The 17,477-nt window shown below is 48.1% G+C and overlaps 2 protein-coding genes across 4 annotated transcripts; both read left to right on the top strand.

Annotated features, from left to right (window-relative positions):
- Positions 1-136: 136 nt before the first annotated feature.
- PDCD7 (programmed cell death 7) lies at positions 137-4,508 on the top strand. Its single transcript, XM_054273023.1, has 5 exons — positions 137-848; positions 1,928-2,066; positions 2,396-2,632; positions 3,245-3,332; positions 3,698-4,508. The coding sequence occupies exons 1-5, from the start codon at positions 159-161 to the stop codon at positions 3,813-3,815; spliced, it is 1,272 nt and encodes a 423-aa protein (XP_054128998.1). The 5' UTR covers positions 137-158; the 3' UTR covers positions 3,816-4,508.
- UBAP1L (ubiquitin associated protein 1 like) lies at positions 3,839-16,281 on the top strand. Of its 3 annotated transcripts, none has more exons than XM_054273020.1 (6): positions 3,839-3,919; positions 7,925-8,079; positions 9,332-10,084; positions 10,974-11,183; positions 14,113-14,214; positions 15,097-16,281. In XM_054273020.1, exons 2-6 carry the CDS (start codon positions 7,948-7,950, stop codon positions 15,229-15,231), a joined length of 1,332 nt encoding a protein of 443 aa, XP_054128995.1. In that variant the 5' UTR covers positions 3,839-3,919; positions 7,925-7,947; the 3' UTR covers positions 15,232-16,281. The 3 variants fall into 3 exon arrangements, with proteins under 3 accessions (XP_054128995.1, XP_054128997.1, XP_054128996.1); XM_054273022.1 differs by lacking the exon at positions 15,097-16,281 and adding an exon at positions 13,407-13,435 and having other exon boundaries at positions 14,113-14,203; XM_054273021.1 differs by having other exon boundaries at positions 3,846-3,919; positions 7,928-8,079.
- Positions 16,282-17,477: the final 1,196 nt, after the last annotated feature.

Here is a 17,477-nt window from a genome sequence, read left to right as displayed (position 1 = left end):
GGGGGAGCGCGATGCGGGCGGGGCGGGTCCTCCGGGCCGCCAGGGGGCGCTGTGGTGCGGTGCTGAGGGGGCGCTGTGGTGCGGTGCTGAGGGGGGCGCCGTGCTGAGGCGGCGCTGAGGCGCTGTCATGGCGGCGCGCTGAGGCCTGCGGCGGGAGCATGGCCCAGCCGCCGCCGTTCCCCGCTCGCCTCCCACCGCCCTTCCGCGCCTTCCCGCCGCCCTTCCCCGGCCCCTCCGTCCGCCCAGCGCCCTTCGCGGTAGGGCCGGTAGCACCCCCGCCTTTCTTCTTGCCGCCGCCGCCGAGTGCGGGTGAGGGGGGACCGCGCTTCCCGCCGGGCGTCCCCTACTTAGCGGCGGCCCCGCCGCGGGCAGCGGCCGAGGAGGAGGCGGTGCAGCGGCAGCAGGATGAGCTGTGGCTCTCGCAGTTCCTGGGCCGCCGCCGCGCCGCTCCCCCGCCGCCGCCGCCGCCCGCCGCCGCCAGCCCCAGCAGCGCCCGGGCCGTGGCGGTGGCGGCGCTGGCGCGGGTGGCCCGGGTGACCGCGCTCTGCCGGGCCCTGCGGCGCAGCGAGGAGCAGCCCGACGAGCCTGGCTGGGCCCGGGCGCGGGAGGAGGCGGAGGCGGCGCTGCGGGAGCTGCGGGAGGTCGTGCGGCCTCTGCGGGAGCCCGGCTACGGCGAGGCGCTGCGCAGGAAGGCCGAGAGGGCGAGGAAGAGGAGGCTGCGCCTGCAGCGGAGGAAGCTCGAAGCCAGGGCGGCCAAGGAGGAGGAGGCGGCCCGGGCCGCCGAGCGGGAGGCCAAGATCGACCAGTGGCGGGCTAAGTGCATCCAGGAGGTGGAGGAAAAGAACCGGGTATGGTCCCCAGTGCCTGGCCCTGCCTCTCCCCGGGGCTCCAGGGCAGCGCGGTGGGGCAGGGGTGACCTGCCGGTAGCGGGGTCACGGTGGGCTGTGCCTTTCCCACACCCGGCTTTGACCCCTTTGCTTCAGCGGGTGCCACTGAGGTGCTCCATGACTTCAGCATACTGAGAGAAGTGCTGTTTCCAAGGCCTGCAGCCCTTCTTGCTTTGAAGTCTTGGTGGGCATCTCGGTTTTGCCATCCTCATCTTCTAGGCCTTGGCATGAAATTGGGGTTTAAGTTGTTTCTGAACTCCTGGAGGTTTTCCTCTGTGGTCCAAATGTCGGCCTGTCCACACAACTACCTTGTGGTGGTCGGTGCTGTTTCAGTATCCATCGGCCTTCCCTCCTGTTTTCATCCTTCTAAAGTTTGTGGTTTACAAGCTTTTTGATGTTATGGGGAAGTAAAACATCTCCAAAGCAAAAAATACCACCTCAAATTAGACTGATTGGGAAGTGCAAACTCTTCTGTTTGTTTTTGGCTAAAGAACTCCCTTTCTGCTGATCTGGGCTGGGTTGGTCCAGAGCAGCTGCTGAGGTAGGGTTTGTGGTCAGACTGTGGCAGGTTAATGGTCTTAATTGCAGAACTGTGGAATCAGGATGGTTTCTGTTTATTGTAAAATATTTACCCTAAGTTTCTGTGGTTAAAGATTCTCAGGCTTTCATCATTCACAAATCATCTAGGAAGTGTTCAAAAATGTGTGGATGTGGCACTTGAGGACATGGTTTAGTGGTGAACATGATGGTGGTGCTGAGTTGACAGATGGACTTGATGATCTTTTCCAACCTTAACAATTCCATGATTCTGTGATTTAGCCCAAATTTATGAGTCTCAAAGCATTTTTTGTTCTGAAATCCGTGGTATTTTAGCCCTTTTTTCATAAAAAAGCATGGCTGGATGGTTGGCTTGACTTGTTGCTCTTACTGTGAAGTCACTCTGTTCTCCAGTGCTTTGCTAATCTCTGAAAATACCATTTGATTTGTGTCTTTGAGGGATATTTCACAGACCTCATGTGTTTTTTTCCTTCCTTTCCTAGGAACAAGAGCTGAAGGCTGCTGCTGACAGTGTCCTGGCAGAAGTCAGGAAGAAACAAGCAGACACAAAGAGGATGACGGACGTCCTGCGCGGGCTGGAGAAGCTTCGGAAGCTGAGGAAAGAAGCTGCTGCCAGGAAAGGTTTGTTATAAGATTGGTCTAAACTTTTCTAATTGCACACACAGGAAATAAGATGAGGGTGCCCTGTGCTGACTAGCAAGGCACAGCTTCACAAAGCTGTGTCTTCATTGTGATTTTAATTACAAGAATAGGTACAAAGTGCTGAATTCATTTGTTGTGTTCATATGTTTCCAAGATCTTCCTGGAAGAACGATTATTCCAGTAAGAATTCTGTCTGTTAACAAGGTTAAATTCATATTCCTCTGAGATTTTCCCAGCTCTGCTCTCAAATCTGGTATCAAACCCCCATTTGAATCTGAAAACTTAAAATCATTTCTCTTTCTGTTCAGGTGTTTGTCCACCTCCTTCAGCAGATGAAGCATTTGAAAATCAGGTGGAGAGTCTCAAAACGTTGCTCAAAACTCGCACAGAACTGTATGAAGCTGAGGAAAGAGCATTAAGGGTTATGCTGGAGGGAGAACAGGAGGAGGAAAGGAAGAGGGAAATGGAAAAGAAACAGAAGAAGGAAAGGGAGAAACTACTACAGCAGAAACTGGAAATGGATTCTAAGCTCTTTGGGGATCCAGGTAAATTCTGCCTCCCATTCTTAGCAGTGTTTTTCCACATCACATCCCCATCTCACAGACACGATTTGAAATGCAGGCACAGATCTAGTTTGGAAAGGAATCATCCACTGGAGTAATTTATGGTCTGAGAATGGGGGATAAACATAGTGCTGTTAACACCTGTGGTGTAAGAGGAACTGCTGAGCTCTTCAACATGGACTGCAGCACATCTCAAGCTGGTTTCATGTTGTTTTGCAAGAACAGGTTCTAGATGAAACCGAAGTGAGAATAAACAGAATAGATTGAAGACTTCCAGCACCATAGATGCTTTAGTCTGGTGCTTTGATAAGTGTGACTCAGGTAATCTGTAAAGATTCAGTGTCTATATGTTCCCCTTTTTTAGATGGTGGAGTCAGGAAGTTTTGCTAGTCTTGGCTTTTCTTTGACAGCTGTGGTACAGACCAGGAAATGTGTAACATACAAACAGTTGAGTTTTATATGTTACCTAAGGACCTGATGTTAGATTACAGTTGGGCAGTAGCAAATGATTTTGCAAATTATGGGCTTCTGAGACTCACTAGAATGGAAGGTTTTTCTGGCTTATTGAACAATTTCTGTGTCTCTGTTTTACAGCTGAATTCCCCCTTGCCCACCTGCTGCAGCCTTTCAGAGACTACTACTTACAAGCTGAACATTCTGTAGCAGCTCTAATCCAGATCAGGTAAAACCAAAGAAAGGATTTTATCATCAGAGATGGCAAACACTGTTTTTTGCAATTGTAAATTCAGTGCCCCTTTTGGTTTGTCAGCTTCCAAATATGGTTATGCAATGGATTGTTCTGTTTTTATCAAGTTTCTTGCTTGAGTCATATCGAACAGATGCCCCTGTGAGGCAAAGAGCACTTCATGCATAACCATTCCATTTAACCAGAACATTGAATTTTCACATTTGTCTTTTGAAAAACAAGTTTAAGAGTACAAGTATTGTGGGTTTTGTATCAGTCAGTAATATCTGTGTGGGTGTATAATAAATCTTACACCAGGTTAACCCCAGCTCTCCTCTCAAACAACGCTCTCTCTGTTAAAGGCATGAATGGGATCAGTACTTGGTGCCCGCTGACCACCCCGAAGGAAGCTGCATCCCTCCAGGATGGGTTCTCCCGAGTCTCCCCACCAGTGACACCTGGGCCACTGCTGTCAGATAATTTTGCAATAAATTATTTCAGTGTTGGAGGATTGCTTCATTATAACTGCGTGTAAATATGAGAGGGCCCAAAGAGGAAGTGTCGTCCTCTCTTTCGGCAGCCAGGTACTGCAAAGTCTTTACTAGAACATCTTGAAACAAAGTTTAAGAATTGTTTTTGCTGATTGACTGTGCAGGGAGATAGCTGAGCAAGCCCAGAGCTGCCAGGCCTCTCGTGGTGTGGAATTACAATCCAGCTGCGAGTTCTTGCTAAATCTCAGTCTTAATAAAGGAACATTGCTGATGGTGGTATTTGTGCCAGTATTAACATCATATTTTTAGTGGCTTTTATCTTTATAAAGGATGATGAAAGCTTCAGAAAAGAAGAAAATTTTAAATAAAGAAGAGATCATTAGTAAACATGTTTTTCTTCTTAAATGAAGCATGTCAAGCATCACTGTCAAAATAGTTCCTGTATTTTTGGGTGTAGAGACAAACCTATTACAAGTTTAAACGAATTCTGAAGTACAAACAAGACAGGGTTTTTCAAGGTTGATTAAGGCAGCTGTTGACTTATACTTTTGTGGACTAAAGCTGATACCAAAACATGGAAAAAATTCCCATTTGTGGTGAAATAGGTCAGACAGCTATGTGAATAAATACAAAATTGATGAATAAGCCTGCTGGAAAAAACCCAATAAAATCTGCAGTCTAACGTACTGTGTTTTGACTATATAGATATTTTTGTATATGTCTATAATACTTGATTAAAAACCACAGCTTTATTTTGTAAGTTGTTTTTTTTGTACAGAACAAATAGAGAAAAATGGATTTTTGTTTAAAATATTTTCACGCAAGGGAAGAGATTTGTTTGAGTACTTTGCATCAGATACAACTCCAGCTAGGAGAGAATTGTTGGGAGGAGGTTTGTGTGAAGGAACTTCTCCCTCCTGCAAGGTGACAGAGGTGACACCTGGTGTCAAAGCTTTCCATGTTCTGGACAGTTTGCTTGTAACTGTGGTGGGCCATATGGATTTGGAGCTTTGCTGTTCTGCACAGATTGCTGTGGCAGCTTTCCAGAGCTGCAGTCCTTATTCTTGCTAGCCCCAGTGTGTGGGAATGGAGTTAATCTCTCCATGCTTTGCCTCTTGGTGTCACAGCAGTGCGTAATTCACGTGTGTCATTGCCTAAATTCAGCACCTGGGCCTCAGGGGTAATGTCAGTAGTGTCCTGGCTAAACCTTTGCTCTGGTTTCTGTCAGTAAGAGATGAACTGGTGGTTCCTGACAGAACATGAGTGCAGAAGTTTGCAGTTCTTGCTCTGTATGCCCACCATACAGATTGCCATGAAGTTCTCTGCAGGTGCTGTTCTGATTTGCTCTTCCCTACATCCTCCCATCCCTAATGTCACTTCCAGCATCTCATTACTCCAGACCCAAGGCTGAGTCAGATCCTGGGAGTCTTCCCTGATGAAAAGGCACAAGATAAAATATAAAAATAAAAACAGCTGCATAAAACCAATACAAACCCCACACTTTCAGTTCAGTCAGCTTAGTGACCAGAGGAAGCTCTGCTTAAACAATTAGGCTCCTTATCCCATCAGCATGTCTGATGGAACAGGCCAGCTGCTTAAGCTACGATTATCTTAAAGCTGTCCAAGTCAGCTGCTTGTCTGACACTGCAGGAATTTAAAGAGCTGAGCAGTAGATAAGGAGGCAGCAAAGCAGCAGCCCTGTTCTCCCTGCTCTGTGAGGAGAGAGCTCCATGAGTTCATCTGATGGTAAGGACTGCTTCATATTGCTAATGAACATAGGGCTTGGAAATGCCAGGGGAGGATCCACCTTGGGGTATGTTCTGTGTATTTGCTCCTGTCTAATGACATCTGCATTAAAATGTTTCATAGCTTTAGTGAGGAAGTTGTTGAAGCCACAGATGGGGAGGAATGTTTAAAATCTCAACTTATAAAATACATGGACACATGGTATTAATTTAAAAAGTGTGTGTTCAGACTTCATTCCCATTTTTCTGAGTATAATATTTCCCACTGTTTTTAAATTTTAAAAACTTAGTGTAGATCAGAAGAGAGATCTTGGCTGTGAGTTTCCAAGATTCATTTGTAACCTATTCCTCCCCCGGTCCTGGTGCAGTTTGGGTTTTCCTGCTGTTTAGGCACATCATTTTCCTGATGTGCACTGGTTCATGCACTGGCCAGTGTCTTTGATGTGAAAGTGGGCAGGGCTCCTCTGGAGAACATGAGGTCAGGGCCCTTGTAGGAGTTGCCTTCTGGTGGGAGTTGGTGTTTATCACTGACCCTCTTTTATCCTTTTCTAGTAGCATTTTTGTTGTGATTGCTCCTGCCCCAAAGTAATTCTTGTTTTCTAAACTGTGGTTTTGGGAATTAACACTTGCGTGAGCCTCTCTTAAAGCACAGTACTTATGCAGTCATATACAGAGCTACAATACCATAATCCTCTCATATTTTCTTCATTGTGGCTTCAGACACACTCACTACCCATCACCATCCCTTAAAATCTGAACCTGAGTGGAGCCATTCTGGGTGACAGATGCTGAGACACTGCTTTCCTGAGCACCCTGGGATTTTGGGGAGAGCCAGTTTACAGCCCAAGCTGCAGGGAAGGTCAGTCCCCCTGCCTGCAGGAGCTGCTCAGGGAGTAGCAGAAAGCTGAGTGAAGGTGGCTTTGCTTGCAGATGTTTTCAGGCATCACCTTTGTCAGTGCTGACGTGGATTGTCCCTTAGGCTGAGCCCTCTTAAGCTGAGCAGGTGGCCTGGCTCCACGTGGGACCCCAGCACGTTGCCTGTGCTGTGTGTTAGTGGCAGGACATGTGCAGGAGCACAAAGCTCCTTTGGGGCTCTGCTTCTGCAGGGGCATTAAAGGCTCCTGGCGTAAGCAGGCAAAGTGACAGCCCTGCTGTCATTCTGATATCACTGCCTGAGTGATTGTGCATGTTGATTGTGTGTGTCACTTTCTCTGGCCTGGAAGCTCTTTGTGAGTCCTTTGCCAACACAAGAAACTTCCCTGAACCCCATCTCCCATTATAGACTCTTATTTTTGCTTTAAACAGGCAGTTTTGTCATCCTTGTGTATATTCTTCTGCATATTTCCTTTTAGTGGAATGTTTATCCTTGTTGTCATAGAAGCTGTTTGTTTTTAAAGGAAAAAAATAATTGGGAAAAGCACTTAGGGATGTCACATACATATTTACTGTGTGACCTGAGGATGAGTGCTGAGGACTTTGGGATGAGCAGGCACATGCTGCCAGTACCAGAACTCAGTGAAGACTGGCTACCAGCTCCTAACAGTTTATAATCTATAAAAGAAGTGATTTTACACACTGTCATCACTGGGAAGCTGAAAGCTCGAGGCTTCATGTAGCAAGTAATGGCTTTTTAGTAAATTGAGACATTTGTAGGGACCTGATGGAGACACTTGAAGTAATATGTTCCTGACAGCATTCCCAATTCACCGGCAATTTTCCTCTCCTCTGCAATTCCTAATCTAAAACCATCACCACACTTAAAATGAATGCATGGGTCCTAAAAGCTAATCTTAAAAATTGCTTGTCAACAATTAGGATTGTTTGACATCCTCCTAGTTCCCAAGCTTGCCTGCTGCACAGTCTCCTTGCCTGGCTCCCAGTCAAAGGAATGCCCTCACCCCACGTCCCTCGGGATGCTCTGTGTGATGGCTCAGCAGCATGAGGCCATGTGCATGAGCTCTGTCACCACCGCTTGTGCAGACAGGGGAGACTTGCAAGGTGTCCTCCTTGGCTGTGCTTTCTCCCTCTGGAACTGGAAAAAGTTCTCAGCTCATCCCCAGATTGGGGAAGGGAGTGTGCAATGGCAACAGAGGGAGAGGGAGAGACAGGAGGGATGGGAGAGATGGAGGAAAAAAATGCTCAGGATCTCTGCCAAAGGAAGCCATAAGCTTGGTCAAGTCCTTCTGGCTCAAGCTGAGAATAGCAAAGGTTAGTTCAGACAAAGCTTCCTGGTGTCAGTAAATAAGATTTTGCCAATCTTTTTTTACCCAGCTGGCACTTGAAACAGCTCATCTTTCTCTCCTTCCAGCCAGCTTAAAAGATGTTCTTACAGTTTCTGTTTCCCTTCCTCCAGCAGCGAGAAATCAGGCAGCAGCAATGAACTACCTGGATGAAGTTCCCTTCCGGACAGCGATGAGCCTCAGTGGGGACTCAGAGGGAGAAATCCCTTTAGTCACTGCCCCAGACATTGAGCTCCCTGACTGCACCGACATCCTCATGAGCACCATGGTGAGTCCACACCCAGCCACTGCTGGGGGATGCTGGAAGGAAATCAGCAGTGCTGTCATGAAAGAAGGGAAACCTAACTGTTCTCCTCCTCACTGGCTGGTTTGCAGCCATATTGGGAGGAGGTGAGGATGATTTGTGGTGTGTGGCAGTGATGATGGGGTTGGTTTGGGGTTGCTTTTTAAAAATCCTTTCTAAGAAGGAAGGCTAGGTTTTTCTGGGATAGGAGGACAAACTTCAGGCTCTGCTCTGGGGTTGTTTCCTCCTTTGGAGTTATCACTGTCTCATTTATAAATGATATTTATTAAATATTTACCAATAAATCTACCAGCTGTAATCAGGCAATACTACCTGTGCCAGAAGCATATAGATAGAGTTTATATACATATATATATATACCCCATCTTTCTCCCTATTTAGTGATGATTTGATGCTCCCCTCTGAGGCCAAACCATTGTACTCCTGGTCCAGGCTGATCCTTATGGAGAGACGTGAGGGTATTTTCCTTGGGGAGGCTGATTTGGGTCCACGGCTGACCCAAGTGGCAAGAACAGTAAAAACAGCATTCCTGGGCTGTGAATGTACTTGCCTGCCTGTCAGGAGGAGACCTTGTTTGGAGAGCTCTGGGACGGGCAAGGCTTGTTTGTTCCAGGAAAACCCTCAGATTTCAGTCACAAACACACTTATATTTTAAGCTGAACTATGTGGAAATGACAACTCTGTTTGGGGAGCAGCCGAGACCCTGGCGCCACTAGATAATGCCATGGCTGCTTCTGCTTCTGCCCGAGGTGGCATCTGCCCTCTTGGTGGCTTCTGAGCCCCTGAAGTGGCTCTGCCAAGCGCTGCTAATGAAGGTCACAAACAAACTCTGCCACCATTCTGGGGGCAGCCTGTGGCTGGATGCGGTGCCTCTCTGCAGCTGCCTAAAATTGGGATGTCTGCACACTGCTGCTTTCCACAGTCAAAGTGACACAAACACCTCCAAGCATAAAATATTTTTCCAAAGAATTGTAGGTGCAACTCACCATAGTAATGACTTCATAGGTAAGACTTTTTTCAAATATAAATTTGGGGATTCCCTGCAGAGATGTGGCTGGTACTGCCCAATCCTACAGCCAGCCGTAGTGCTCAGGGAAATAGGAGCTGATATGGGAAGACTGCAGCCCTTAAGATGCCTCGTGGAGTGCATGGTTTGCTCCATGCCACCTGGTCTGGTTTCACATGTCCTCACCAGCTGCCTCTCACTCTCCTGCAGCACGACTTCTCGCTGGAAAGGAAGGTGCTGTACTGGGTGGAGGTGGCCTCTCAGCAGCAGACCTCCCGCCATCGAGTCACCTCCGAAGTCGTCCCCACGGCTCCCCCGTGCTGGCTGCTGCTGGTGGACCCCGCCGACAGCTACGGGGGGCGGGGTCGGGACGGGGCGGTGCGGCGCTCCATCAGCCTGAGCGCTGCCGACGGCTCCTACGGGCACGCCCGGGGCAGGGCGGCCCTGTCCGACACCGAGAGCGACACCTGGCACTCAGACGAGGGGGAGTACTCGGATGATGAGTACTCCTCCACCTCTTGGGAAGAGAATGACAAGGACGAGTCACACCTCTCCAGGAGGAGAAGCTCTGCGAGAAGTGTGTCTTCACGGCCCGGCTTTTACCAGACCCGACCAAAGACATCGCCCGGCTTGCTGGAGCCCTCGCCAGAGAACAATGTCCACAGCCCAGCCAGCCCAGACCCCAGCAAGCAGAGAAGATCCATGGTGATATTTAACAACATGAAGAACGAGCTGGAAGCCGCCAGGAGGAAGCTGGCTGCTTTGGTGCATCCTTTGAACAGAGCTGCCACCGGGAACAGGGGGATCCTGGTGCCACGGCTGCTGCCCCAGTGCCCCGGCACCAACGGCAGCGTCAAGTACAGGCCAGATCCAGACGTGTCCCAGCAGGGCACTGCTGTGCCAACTCCTCCAGACACAGCCTCACCAATCCCTCCCATCAAGCAGCACAAGCCCACAGTACCGGTGAGAAGCTTCCTTTGGTGGCCCTTTGTTCATCACTGGGAGATGAGGGAGGTGGAGGGCATCGAATTGGTCTCATTTGGTGGGGACTGGCCAGCAAAAAGGAAGGAAAATGGGGTTTGCAAACACTGGACCCATGAGGAATTGCTGAAGTTTTCACCAGAAGTGAATAAAGGGTTTGATTTTGTTGCTGAGGTTGAAAGAAGCTTTCTGGGTGCACTTTTACTTTTACTCCTAAACATCTGTGTTTTTCTGAAGTGAGATCTAATCTGATTTTCAATTGAAACACTAAGAAAAGAGTGAAATATGGAGAGGTTGTCCTCTTTTTGCTACATCATCCCATTCTAACAGATATAACCAGGGTTTATAGGGAAATGTCCCCTTACAGTCATTATGTCTTTTCTAGGAAACTTTGGACTTTCTACTAGAAATACAGATCATTTAGTGATAGAGACAGTGATGTGAAAGGATGGAGTAAATAGTACTATGCCAACTTAAATCTGAATTACACCCTGCTTTTAAGAAATTGAATCTAATCCAGCTGCTTGAGAGGTGTAGGAGATGAATTACTGAAAACCTGCAGTAAAACCATCAGACACTTGAATGACCAGGTTATTTATATGCAGCTGCATTTGACATGGAGTAATTAAGGAGAGATTAAATCCCCATGTGTATTTGTACAACACCCACACTGAGCACACTTCTGTATCTGTAGCTGACCCTGGATTTAATTAAGTCCAGTCTCATTTGATGCTCATTTGATGTTCCTTGTGTGGGAATTTTCTGGAGAGAGCAAGGTAACCACCAGCATTCAGAAGCATTGCCCCAGCCCGGGTTGTTTCACCTCATTCCATGACCTGGAGCAGTAACACCATCTGTTTTTTCCTTGCAGTCCCTCAGCCCCTACACTTGCCTCCCCCCTGCCTCCACGCCTGGACGACCTCTGAGCTGCCACAGATCCCAGCCAGATTCCTCGGCTGACCTGCTCTCTGCCCTGAGCCAAGAGGAGAGAGACCTCATCGAGCCCGTCATAGCCCTGGGCTACCCCACCCAGAAAGCCATCCTCACCCTCCAGAAGACAGGAAGGCAAAGCTTAAGTCAGGTTGGTGGAGCTGGCACAGCACTGTGAGAAACTTTTGAAAGGCATGGCTGTCTTCTTTGGGGTAGATTTTTGACGACCTTGCCTTTCCACTTTGGTGTTGGGCCACAGCTGACAGGATTTTCCATGAGATTCCACTTTTGCTGTAATAAAATAGCAATGAGCCGCCCTCAGCTTTTCAGCGCATAATCATGGCTGGCTTTGTTATCTGTTCAATCTGTTGTGTGAAGCGTCATGTCCTTTTGAGGTACAAATTTTGCCCCCATATATGGAAACTTTTTGCACATCATTTTTCCTAGCTGTTGGATTCGTGTGATTATTGCCATGGCTCATCCTGTCAGAGTGGGACTGTAGGAATACCTTGGAGATTTGGTTGGGCTCTCTCCAAAACACAACTTCCCTGTGCTGAAGCAAGCACGGAATCCATGAAAACACTGCAGCAGAGTCCCAGAGCTCTTTTCCCAAGGAACCCTCTAGAATAACTTGAAATTTATTGAAACATAACATGCAGCCTCTTCCTACCCCTGGTATGTGAGTACATCCCTGCCTGCTGTGCTGCATCCCCATTCCCAATGTCTCTGTTTGTCCAGATGAATGTCAGAAAGGTCCAGGTGGGCTCAGAGCATCCATAACATGAGGGAAGCTGCTGGCTCTGACTCCCTTGGCAAACTTGGGGCTGGACTGCCCATCCCAGCAGAGGACTTTAGGGCTAAATTATCCAAGTAGTTCTTGCAAAGAGAGAAGGGTCTTAATTACAGCTGAGCAAGAAGAATTTCCATGGGGCTGTCAGGCCAGGGAGCAGGAGCAGATCCTGGCAGGGCATGAGCAGGCAGAGCACCAAGCAGCCACTGCTGGCTGCCAGTCTCCTTCCCATTCCCCCGGGAGCTGCATGGGCCAGCCTGGCCAGAGCTGCTCTGTGGCTGAGTCATCCCGCAGCTTCCGGCTCCCTCCCTACTCACCCCAGCTCCCCAGAGCTCCCTGGAGTTTCAGGTGAGCTGAGGTGGGAAGGGAAGCTTTATGTCTTCAATCCACAGAGGTTTCATCTAGGACAGAGAGATGGGCAGAGCCCTGCCCATGTTGTTTCACAGAGCCATGCGAGGGTGTCTTGTAGCAGCTGCTGGCTTCAAAATGAAGAAACAGTGCATCTTATTAAGGGTGGAAATGGGTACAGCCTGCTCCCTTCTGTATAAACACCAGGACTCCCACTCCCTTGGAGAAGAGATTACTGCACCAAAAGACAAGGTCTGCCTTCTATACCATGCCTTCTTCACCAGCAGTTCCTATCTTTCCCATTTATGCCCAATGCAGCCAATATGAAGCCTGACCTGTCATGCATTTTTTACAAGTACCAAACTACCAAATTAGTCTAAATCTTCCTGGAAAATATGTTCTAGTTGAAGTCAAAAAGAAGACCTGTGCTCTTTATTGCTTGCTGGTGATGCCTGAGGTTTTGATGTGTGACAATGACTACTTCAACTGTGAGGATTGATGGAAGTACCAGATGGTATCCAAAAATTGCTCAACTTCCTTGCAGTGTCAAGAGAAACTGGCAGAGCCCCCTGGTAGAGAAGGCAAGGCCTTCTGTAGCCTTCTTTAGAAGCAATGCTTTCCTAATTTTGGTGGAAGAATTTCTCTGAAAGGCTCAGGTAGGATTAGTTGCACCAGCATGCCAGTGGTTCGTCATGTAGGATGTCATGGCCGAAAAGGCACCATTCCATTTTGATCAATGGTCATTGATCAATTCAAAATGCATTGTTGGTCCATGGAGCCCTCAATGTACATGTGAGCTGAGACATGACAAAGGCTGTCACTGTTAAAAAATCTTTTTTTGTTTAGTCTTGAGGACACATATATATAATATTTTTAGTGAGAAAAAACATTGAGTTGACAAAGGCACTGATTTCATGCTGGGCTTGACCAGGCTGCCAGGACTGTCTGTGTTATGCTGTGGATGACTGGCTGTTCTGCCACAACAGGGGAAGAAAATGCAGCAATGATCTGGGGTTGTCATTAGCCTGGTAACAAGGGAAATAACATGAGGTGAGGAATGCCAATGACCAGTGCCTGTCTCCTTTCTGAGTTACTGGGCTCCTTAAGGCTGACACTTCTGAAAATCCCTACCCAACTCTTCAGCCAAAATAGATCAACTCAATGTTTGAAAGACTTTTTTGTCATTTTCCTGTGTTTTATGGCCTTTCACTGAGTCCTTCTCCTTGTCTCTGGCAGTGCTGGGAAAGGTGGAGGTCTGTGTGCTGGTGAATCTGGGGAGAAATGAATCAGCTTCTCCTTGAATGGAAACTCTTTGGAGAGACCTGTGGGATGTTTTTATTCCCCCTGCTATTGTATAGCTCATTTATTATTGCCTGTCCCATATGTTTTTGGACAGCGAGTGATTCTCGCGGTATTTAAAAGATGCTGCTGGGAATTGTGCTGTCAGCACTCCAAGAACAACGAGGAAAGCCAAAAATAACTGTTTACTTTCAGTAATGATAGCACACAGGTTTCCCCTGGGTGGGCTCTGCTCTTGGACCCTGGAGCAAACCCATTTATTGAAACATAAACCCAGCAGAGATGTGCCTGAACCCCCGCACATCAAAGGGATGCGGGGTCAGCTGAGCAAAGTCATCCCACCGGGACAGGCCCTGCCTCACCCTGGAGGCCATTGCTCTCCATCTCGAGTGTTCACATGTTTGGTTTCGTCCTTGTTCCCATTCCCACCCTGGGAGGGTGAAGGGGGACCAAGATGTTGTCTCCCACTGGAAATCCTGCAGACAGAGAGACCACCCTGGCTGAGCATTAGATGGGAACTGGCAAGATGGTGGTGGCTGATGTGCCCCCATGGTGTGTCCCTGGGAGGTGGCAGGGGGGCTCCTGACTGGCCTTGCTCCCCATGCCTGCAGGGTTGGATTAACCTGTCTGTCTTCCTCTGCAGTTCCTGAGCTACCTGGGTGCCTGTGATCGGCTGCTGAAGCAGGGCTATGAGGAAGGGCAGGTGGAGGAAGCCATGGAAATGTTCCAGTACTCGGAGAAGAAGGTCAGAATGGGATGGCACAGCCCAGCCCTTTGTGCTGTGTCCTCCAGGCTCTCCTTTTCAGTGGGCTGCACACTTCCCTCTGCCTCCACAGGCCCTCCTGCAGCCTCATGGAGGGCCAGACCTCTAGGGCAGTGTCACCATAAGAACCCCTGGGGGAGGACACCTGCTCCTTCACTGTTCTCTGCCCTTCTTCTCACCCTATTGTGTGGAATGATGCTCACTCAGCCTTTGCTTGGGAACCCTGTCCCGAGCCCACCAGCACTTACTCTGTCTCAAGCCCTGCCAGCTCTCCTTTCTAGCCCCAGGGAGGAGAACCATGGAGAACTGGGCATTTGTCTCCATCATCAGTCTCCCTCTGGGGGTAATGGAGAGCCTGGGAAGGCAGAACTGCATGAAATCCAGGCTGGCAGTGTTTGCCAGGATGCTGATGCCTGTAGGATTGCCGTGTCACCACTCCTTAGGGCAGTGGCAGTGGGAGGGCACCTGGGTCTGAGTGTCAGGGATGGGTTTATTTATTAAGGACACAGCTCTGGGTGATGTTGTGGTGCTGGGGCCCAGCGTGAGCAAAGTAGGGGAGGAGGACAAATGAATTCCAGTTGTGCTCACTGACATTCCCTGCTCTCTTCATAGTGCAGGCAAACACTGCATAGAACTGATACAAACATTATAAGGAATAGTGAAGCTAGAGGCTGACTTTATTAAATATTTCCTATTTAAGAAACTTCAATGCTACCAGGGATATGTGTGCCCTCAATCTGCTGTCACAGTGATACAACTCAGATCTTCTGAGTGCAGCCTTGTCCCACAGCACTGCTTTTTCTGCAGCTACACTATATATCCATCCATGATAGCATCATTCTTCTCTCCTCCTTCTTCCTCCAGGCAGCTGAATTCTTGCATCTGTTGGCTCAGTTTAATGATATGGGCTTCCAGCAAAATGAAATCAAAGAAGTTCTTTTGCTTTGTGGGAATCAGAGGGAGAGGGCGCTGGAAGAGCTTGTGATGAAAACTCACTGAGCAGCATCCTGGAGCAGTCACAGCTTCCCCTCTCCACAGCAGACCAGAAGGACTCAGGTGATTGTGCTGCTCCATCCCCACCCCTGGAAGCACCAGACACACAACTTCAAAGCTCTGCCTTGGAGTCTCATTTTATGGACATCGATCATAAGAGTGTTTGTCATGCAGGCACTGACTGCATAGCAGGAATGTTTATCTCCTCACCCACACATCCCCACCCTTGATCATCTCAGCTATTCAGATTAGAGAAGATCCAAATTGCCTTTGGCTTAGATTTTTGCAAAAACCAAACCAAACCAGTGTTCTCCCTCCACCTGGGGTGATGGGTGTAGGTTTTCAGCTACAACCAAGTGGGGATTCTTAAAAGATTATATAAATCAACAGAATAAATTGTTTTCCTAAAATCTGAAGGCTCCTGCAGGAACATGTGTTGGTCCTGGCTTGGGAAGAGTCTCAGCTGACTTAGTCAATTGAAATCCACTTTGATCGCATTAGCTTCTCCTTTTAAACCAGACATGTGAGGAAAATACACAGTTCCATATGGATAAAGAAAGAAAACAAGCTGCCCTTGCTCTGAAATACATGAGGTTTATCCAGTGCAATGAAAAATGGTGGAGGCAAAGGTTTGTCCTCAGGAAACTTCATGAGATCAGAACAGGGAGATGGGGAACTGCTCACTGCTCCCATGCTCTGCCCAAATCAGGAAAATTCAGGGGATGCGTCCCTGAACTGTGAAGACAGTGATTCCAAATGAAGTGAAGCATGAATATCAGCATCAGGAACATCTGTATGCCCAAGGGAATTTCTGTATGTAACTGAAGGACAGAGAATGGGAGATTCAGATCACTGTACAGGATGTGTGTCTTGGCTTGGCAGTGGAACAGTGGACCGTGTTTTCACATAAAGTATGTTATTTTCCTGTGAATTAGAAACAGATGTAATTTCTTTGAGTAAAGATGCTTGGGGGGTTCTTCTGCAACATGTTTGTCTTTTTCTGTCAGGATGCCAGCTGGCACAACCCAGCAGAGAAAATCCTTACTTGCATTCGTACCATTTTCCATTGTACCCTTCCAAACAATCTCCCAGCACAATGTGCTGCCATCAAGGTAAAACACTATGTCCCTTCTTCCTGGATCTCCAGGTGGGTGCCAGATAACAACAGGAAGGTACAGCTCTCCATGGCTGCATTGATTCTTGCCTGGGTGCAACAGGGAAACTTGACATCCAAGTGTTGGGGGAGTTGACCCATCCATCCCCAAGGATGCTTTATTCCTGCTCTTCTTTAATGGCATTGAAATGGAAAATGTGGCACCCTGTATGTCCTAGGGAGATATTCCTGGGGAGCTCACAGGCTCTTTTTGGAACTCCCAGCTCTGTTTTTCCTCCTGCTTTCCCTTGGTTATACAAGCTTTTATTTTTGATACGGCCCATATAAGGCAAGTCCATCTACAGACAGCTTTTCCTTACATTCCCCCTTGCCAAGATGATGTCACCTTAAAAACGAGACTTGCAGAAGGTTAAGCTGTGATTAGGCAGATTGTGTCCCTCCAACTGTGATCTTTGGCGGAGCGAGCACCGTGTGGATGGAAAGGGGAAGATAAGGGTGCTGTGCTGGTGCCAGTGGTGCTGAATTCTGGTGGAGCAAAGCACACTGGCAGCATTGTGCCAACTCACTGTGCAAAGGCTGAGCAGCTTCTCGCCCTCCTTAGTGGTTTGCTTGGTCCTGGATATTGGATCGTTTCTTGCAGAGGTAAGAAATGTATCTTTTTTCCTTCCTTTGCACCTAAAATTATCTTGTGTTACTTTCTGGATCACAGTCTGGACTGATGGATGCAACAAATGGCTCTTGGGAGCATCCATGCCATATTCAACTGCCTGCCAAGACTCACACTTTCACTCAAGTGCTACACTTAAAATCTTAAAACCTTTTGCATTTGTTGACAAATATCTTTGTAAAGCCCTGAACTGTGGAGCAGCATGTGGAAGTGGGGAGGAGGTTGTATCACTTGGTGTCAGAGCTGGAAGGAATGGGTGAGCCTGCCAAGTTCTGTGGTCTAAGGTTGGCCACAGGAGCCCAACATAAATATTTTAGTAACAGAATTATTTTAACTTCATTTTAATGGATGTTTAAGCTGTTTGTTCAGCTTAAAATTGTTTTAAAGCAACATGTTTCCATGTGCTGCTCCCAGGAGAAGACAACGTGAAATGTTAATTCACAGAATTCTGTGAAATGTTAATTGGCTTTG

The sequence above is a fragment of the Melozone crissalis genome, unplaced genomic scaffold, assembly GCF_028551555.1.
Source record: "Melozone crissalis strain CALT ecotype California unplaced genomic scaffold, PUWL_Pcris_2 ptg000014l_1, whole genome shotgun sequence".
NCBI classification, from domain to species: domain Eukaryota; kingdom Metazoa; phylum Chordata; class Aves; order Passeriformes; family Passerellidae; genus Melozone; species Melozone crissalis.
This window is presented reverse-complemented; position numbering and strand designations above follow the sequence as displayed.

What these genes read in the sequence shown, in the direction of transcription:
- PDCD7 (XM_054273023.1), top strand. Translation starts at nt 159, where the DNA reads ATGGCCCAGCCGCCGCCGTTCCCCGCTCGCCTCCCACCGCCCTTCCGC. An exon ending in TAAGCTCTTTGGGGATCCAG is followed by an intron (nt 2,633 to 3,244) that starts GTAAATTCTGCC and finishes TCTGTTTTACAG; the next exon opens with CTGAATTCCCCCTTGCCCAC. An exon ending in GCAGCTCTAATCCAGATCAG is followed by an intron (nt 3,333 to 3,697) that starts GTAAAACCAAAG and finishes TCTCTGTTAAAG; the next exon opens with GCATGAATGGGATCAGTACT.
- UBAP1L (XM_054273020.1), top strand. Translation starts at nt 7,948, where the DNA reads ATGAACTACCTGGATGAAGTTCCCTTCCGGACAGCGATGAGCCTCAGT. An exon ending in AGCACAAGCCCACAGTACCG is followed by an intron (nt 10,085 to 10,973) that starts GTGAGAAGCTTC and finishes TTTTCCTTGCAG; the next exon opens with TCCCTCAGCCCCTACACTTG. An exon ending in GAAGGCAAAGCTTAAGTCAG is followed by an intron (nt 11,184 to 14,112) that starts GTTGGTGGAGCT and finishes CTTCCTCTGCAG; the next exon opens with TTCCTGAGCTACCTGGGTGC.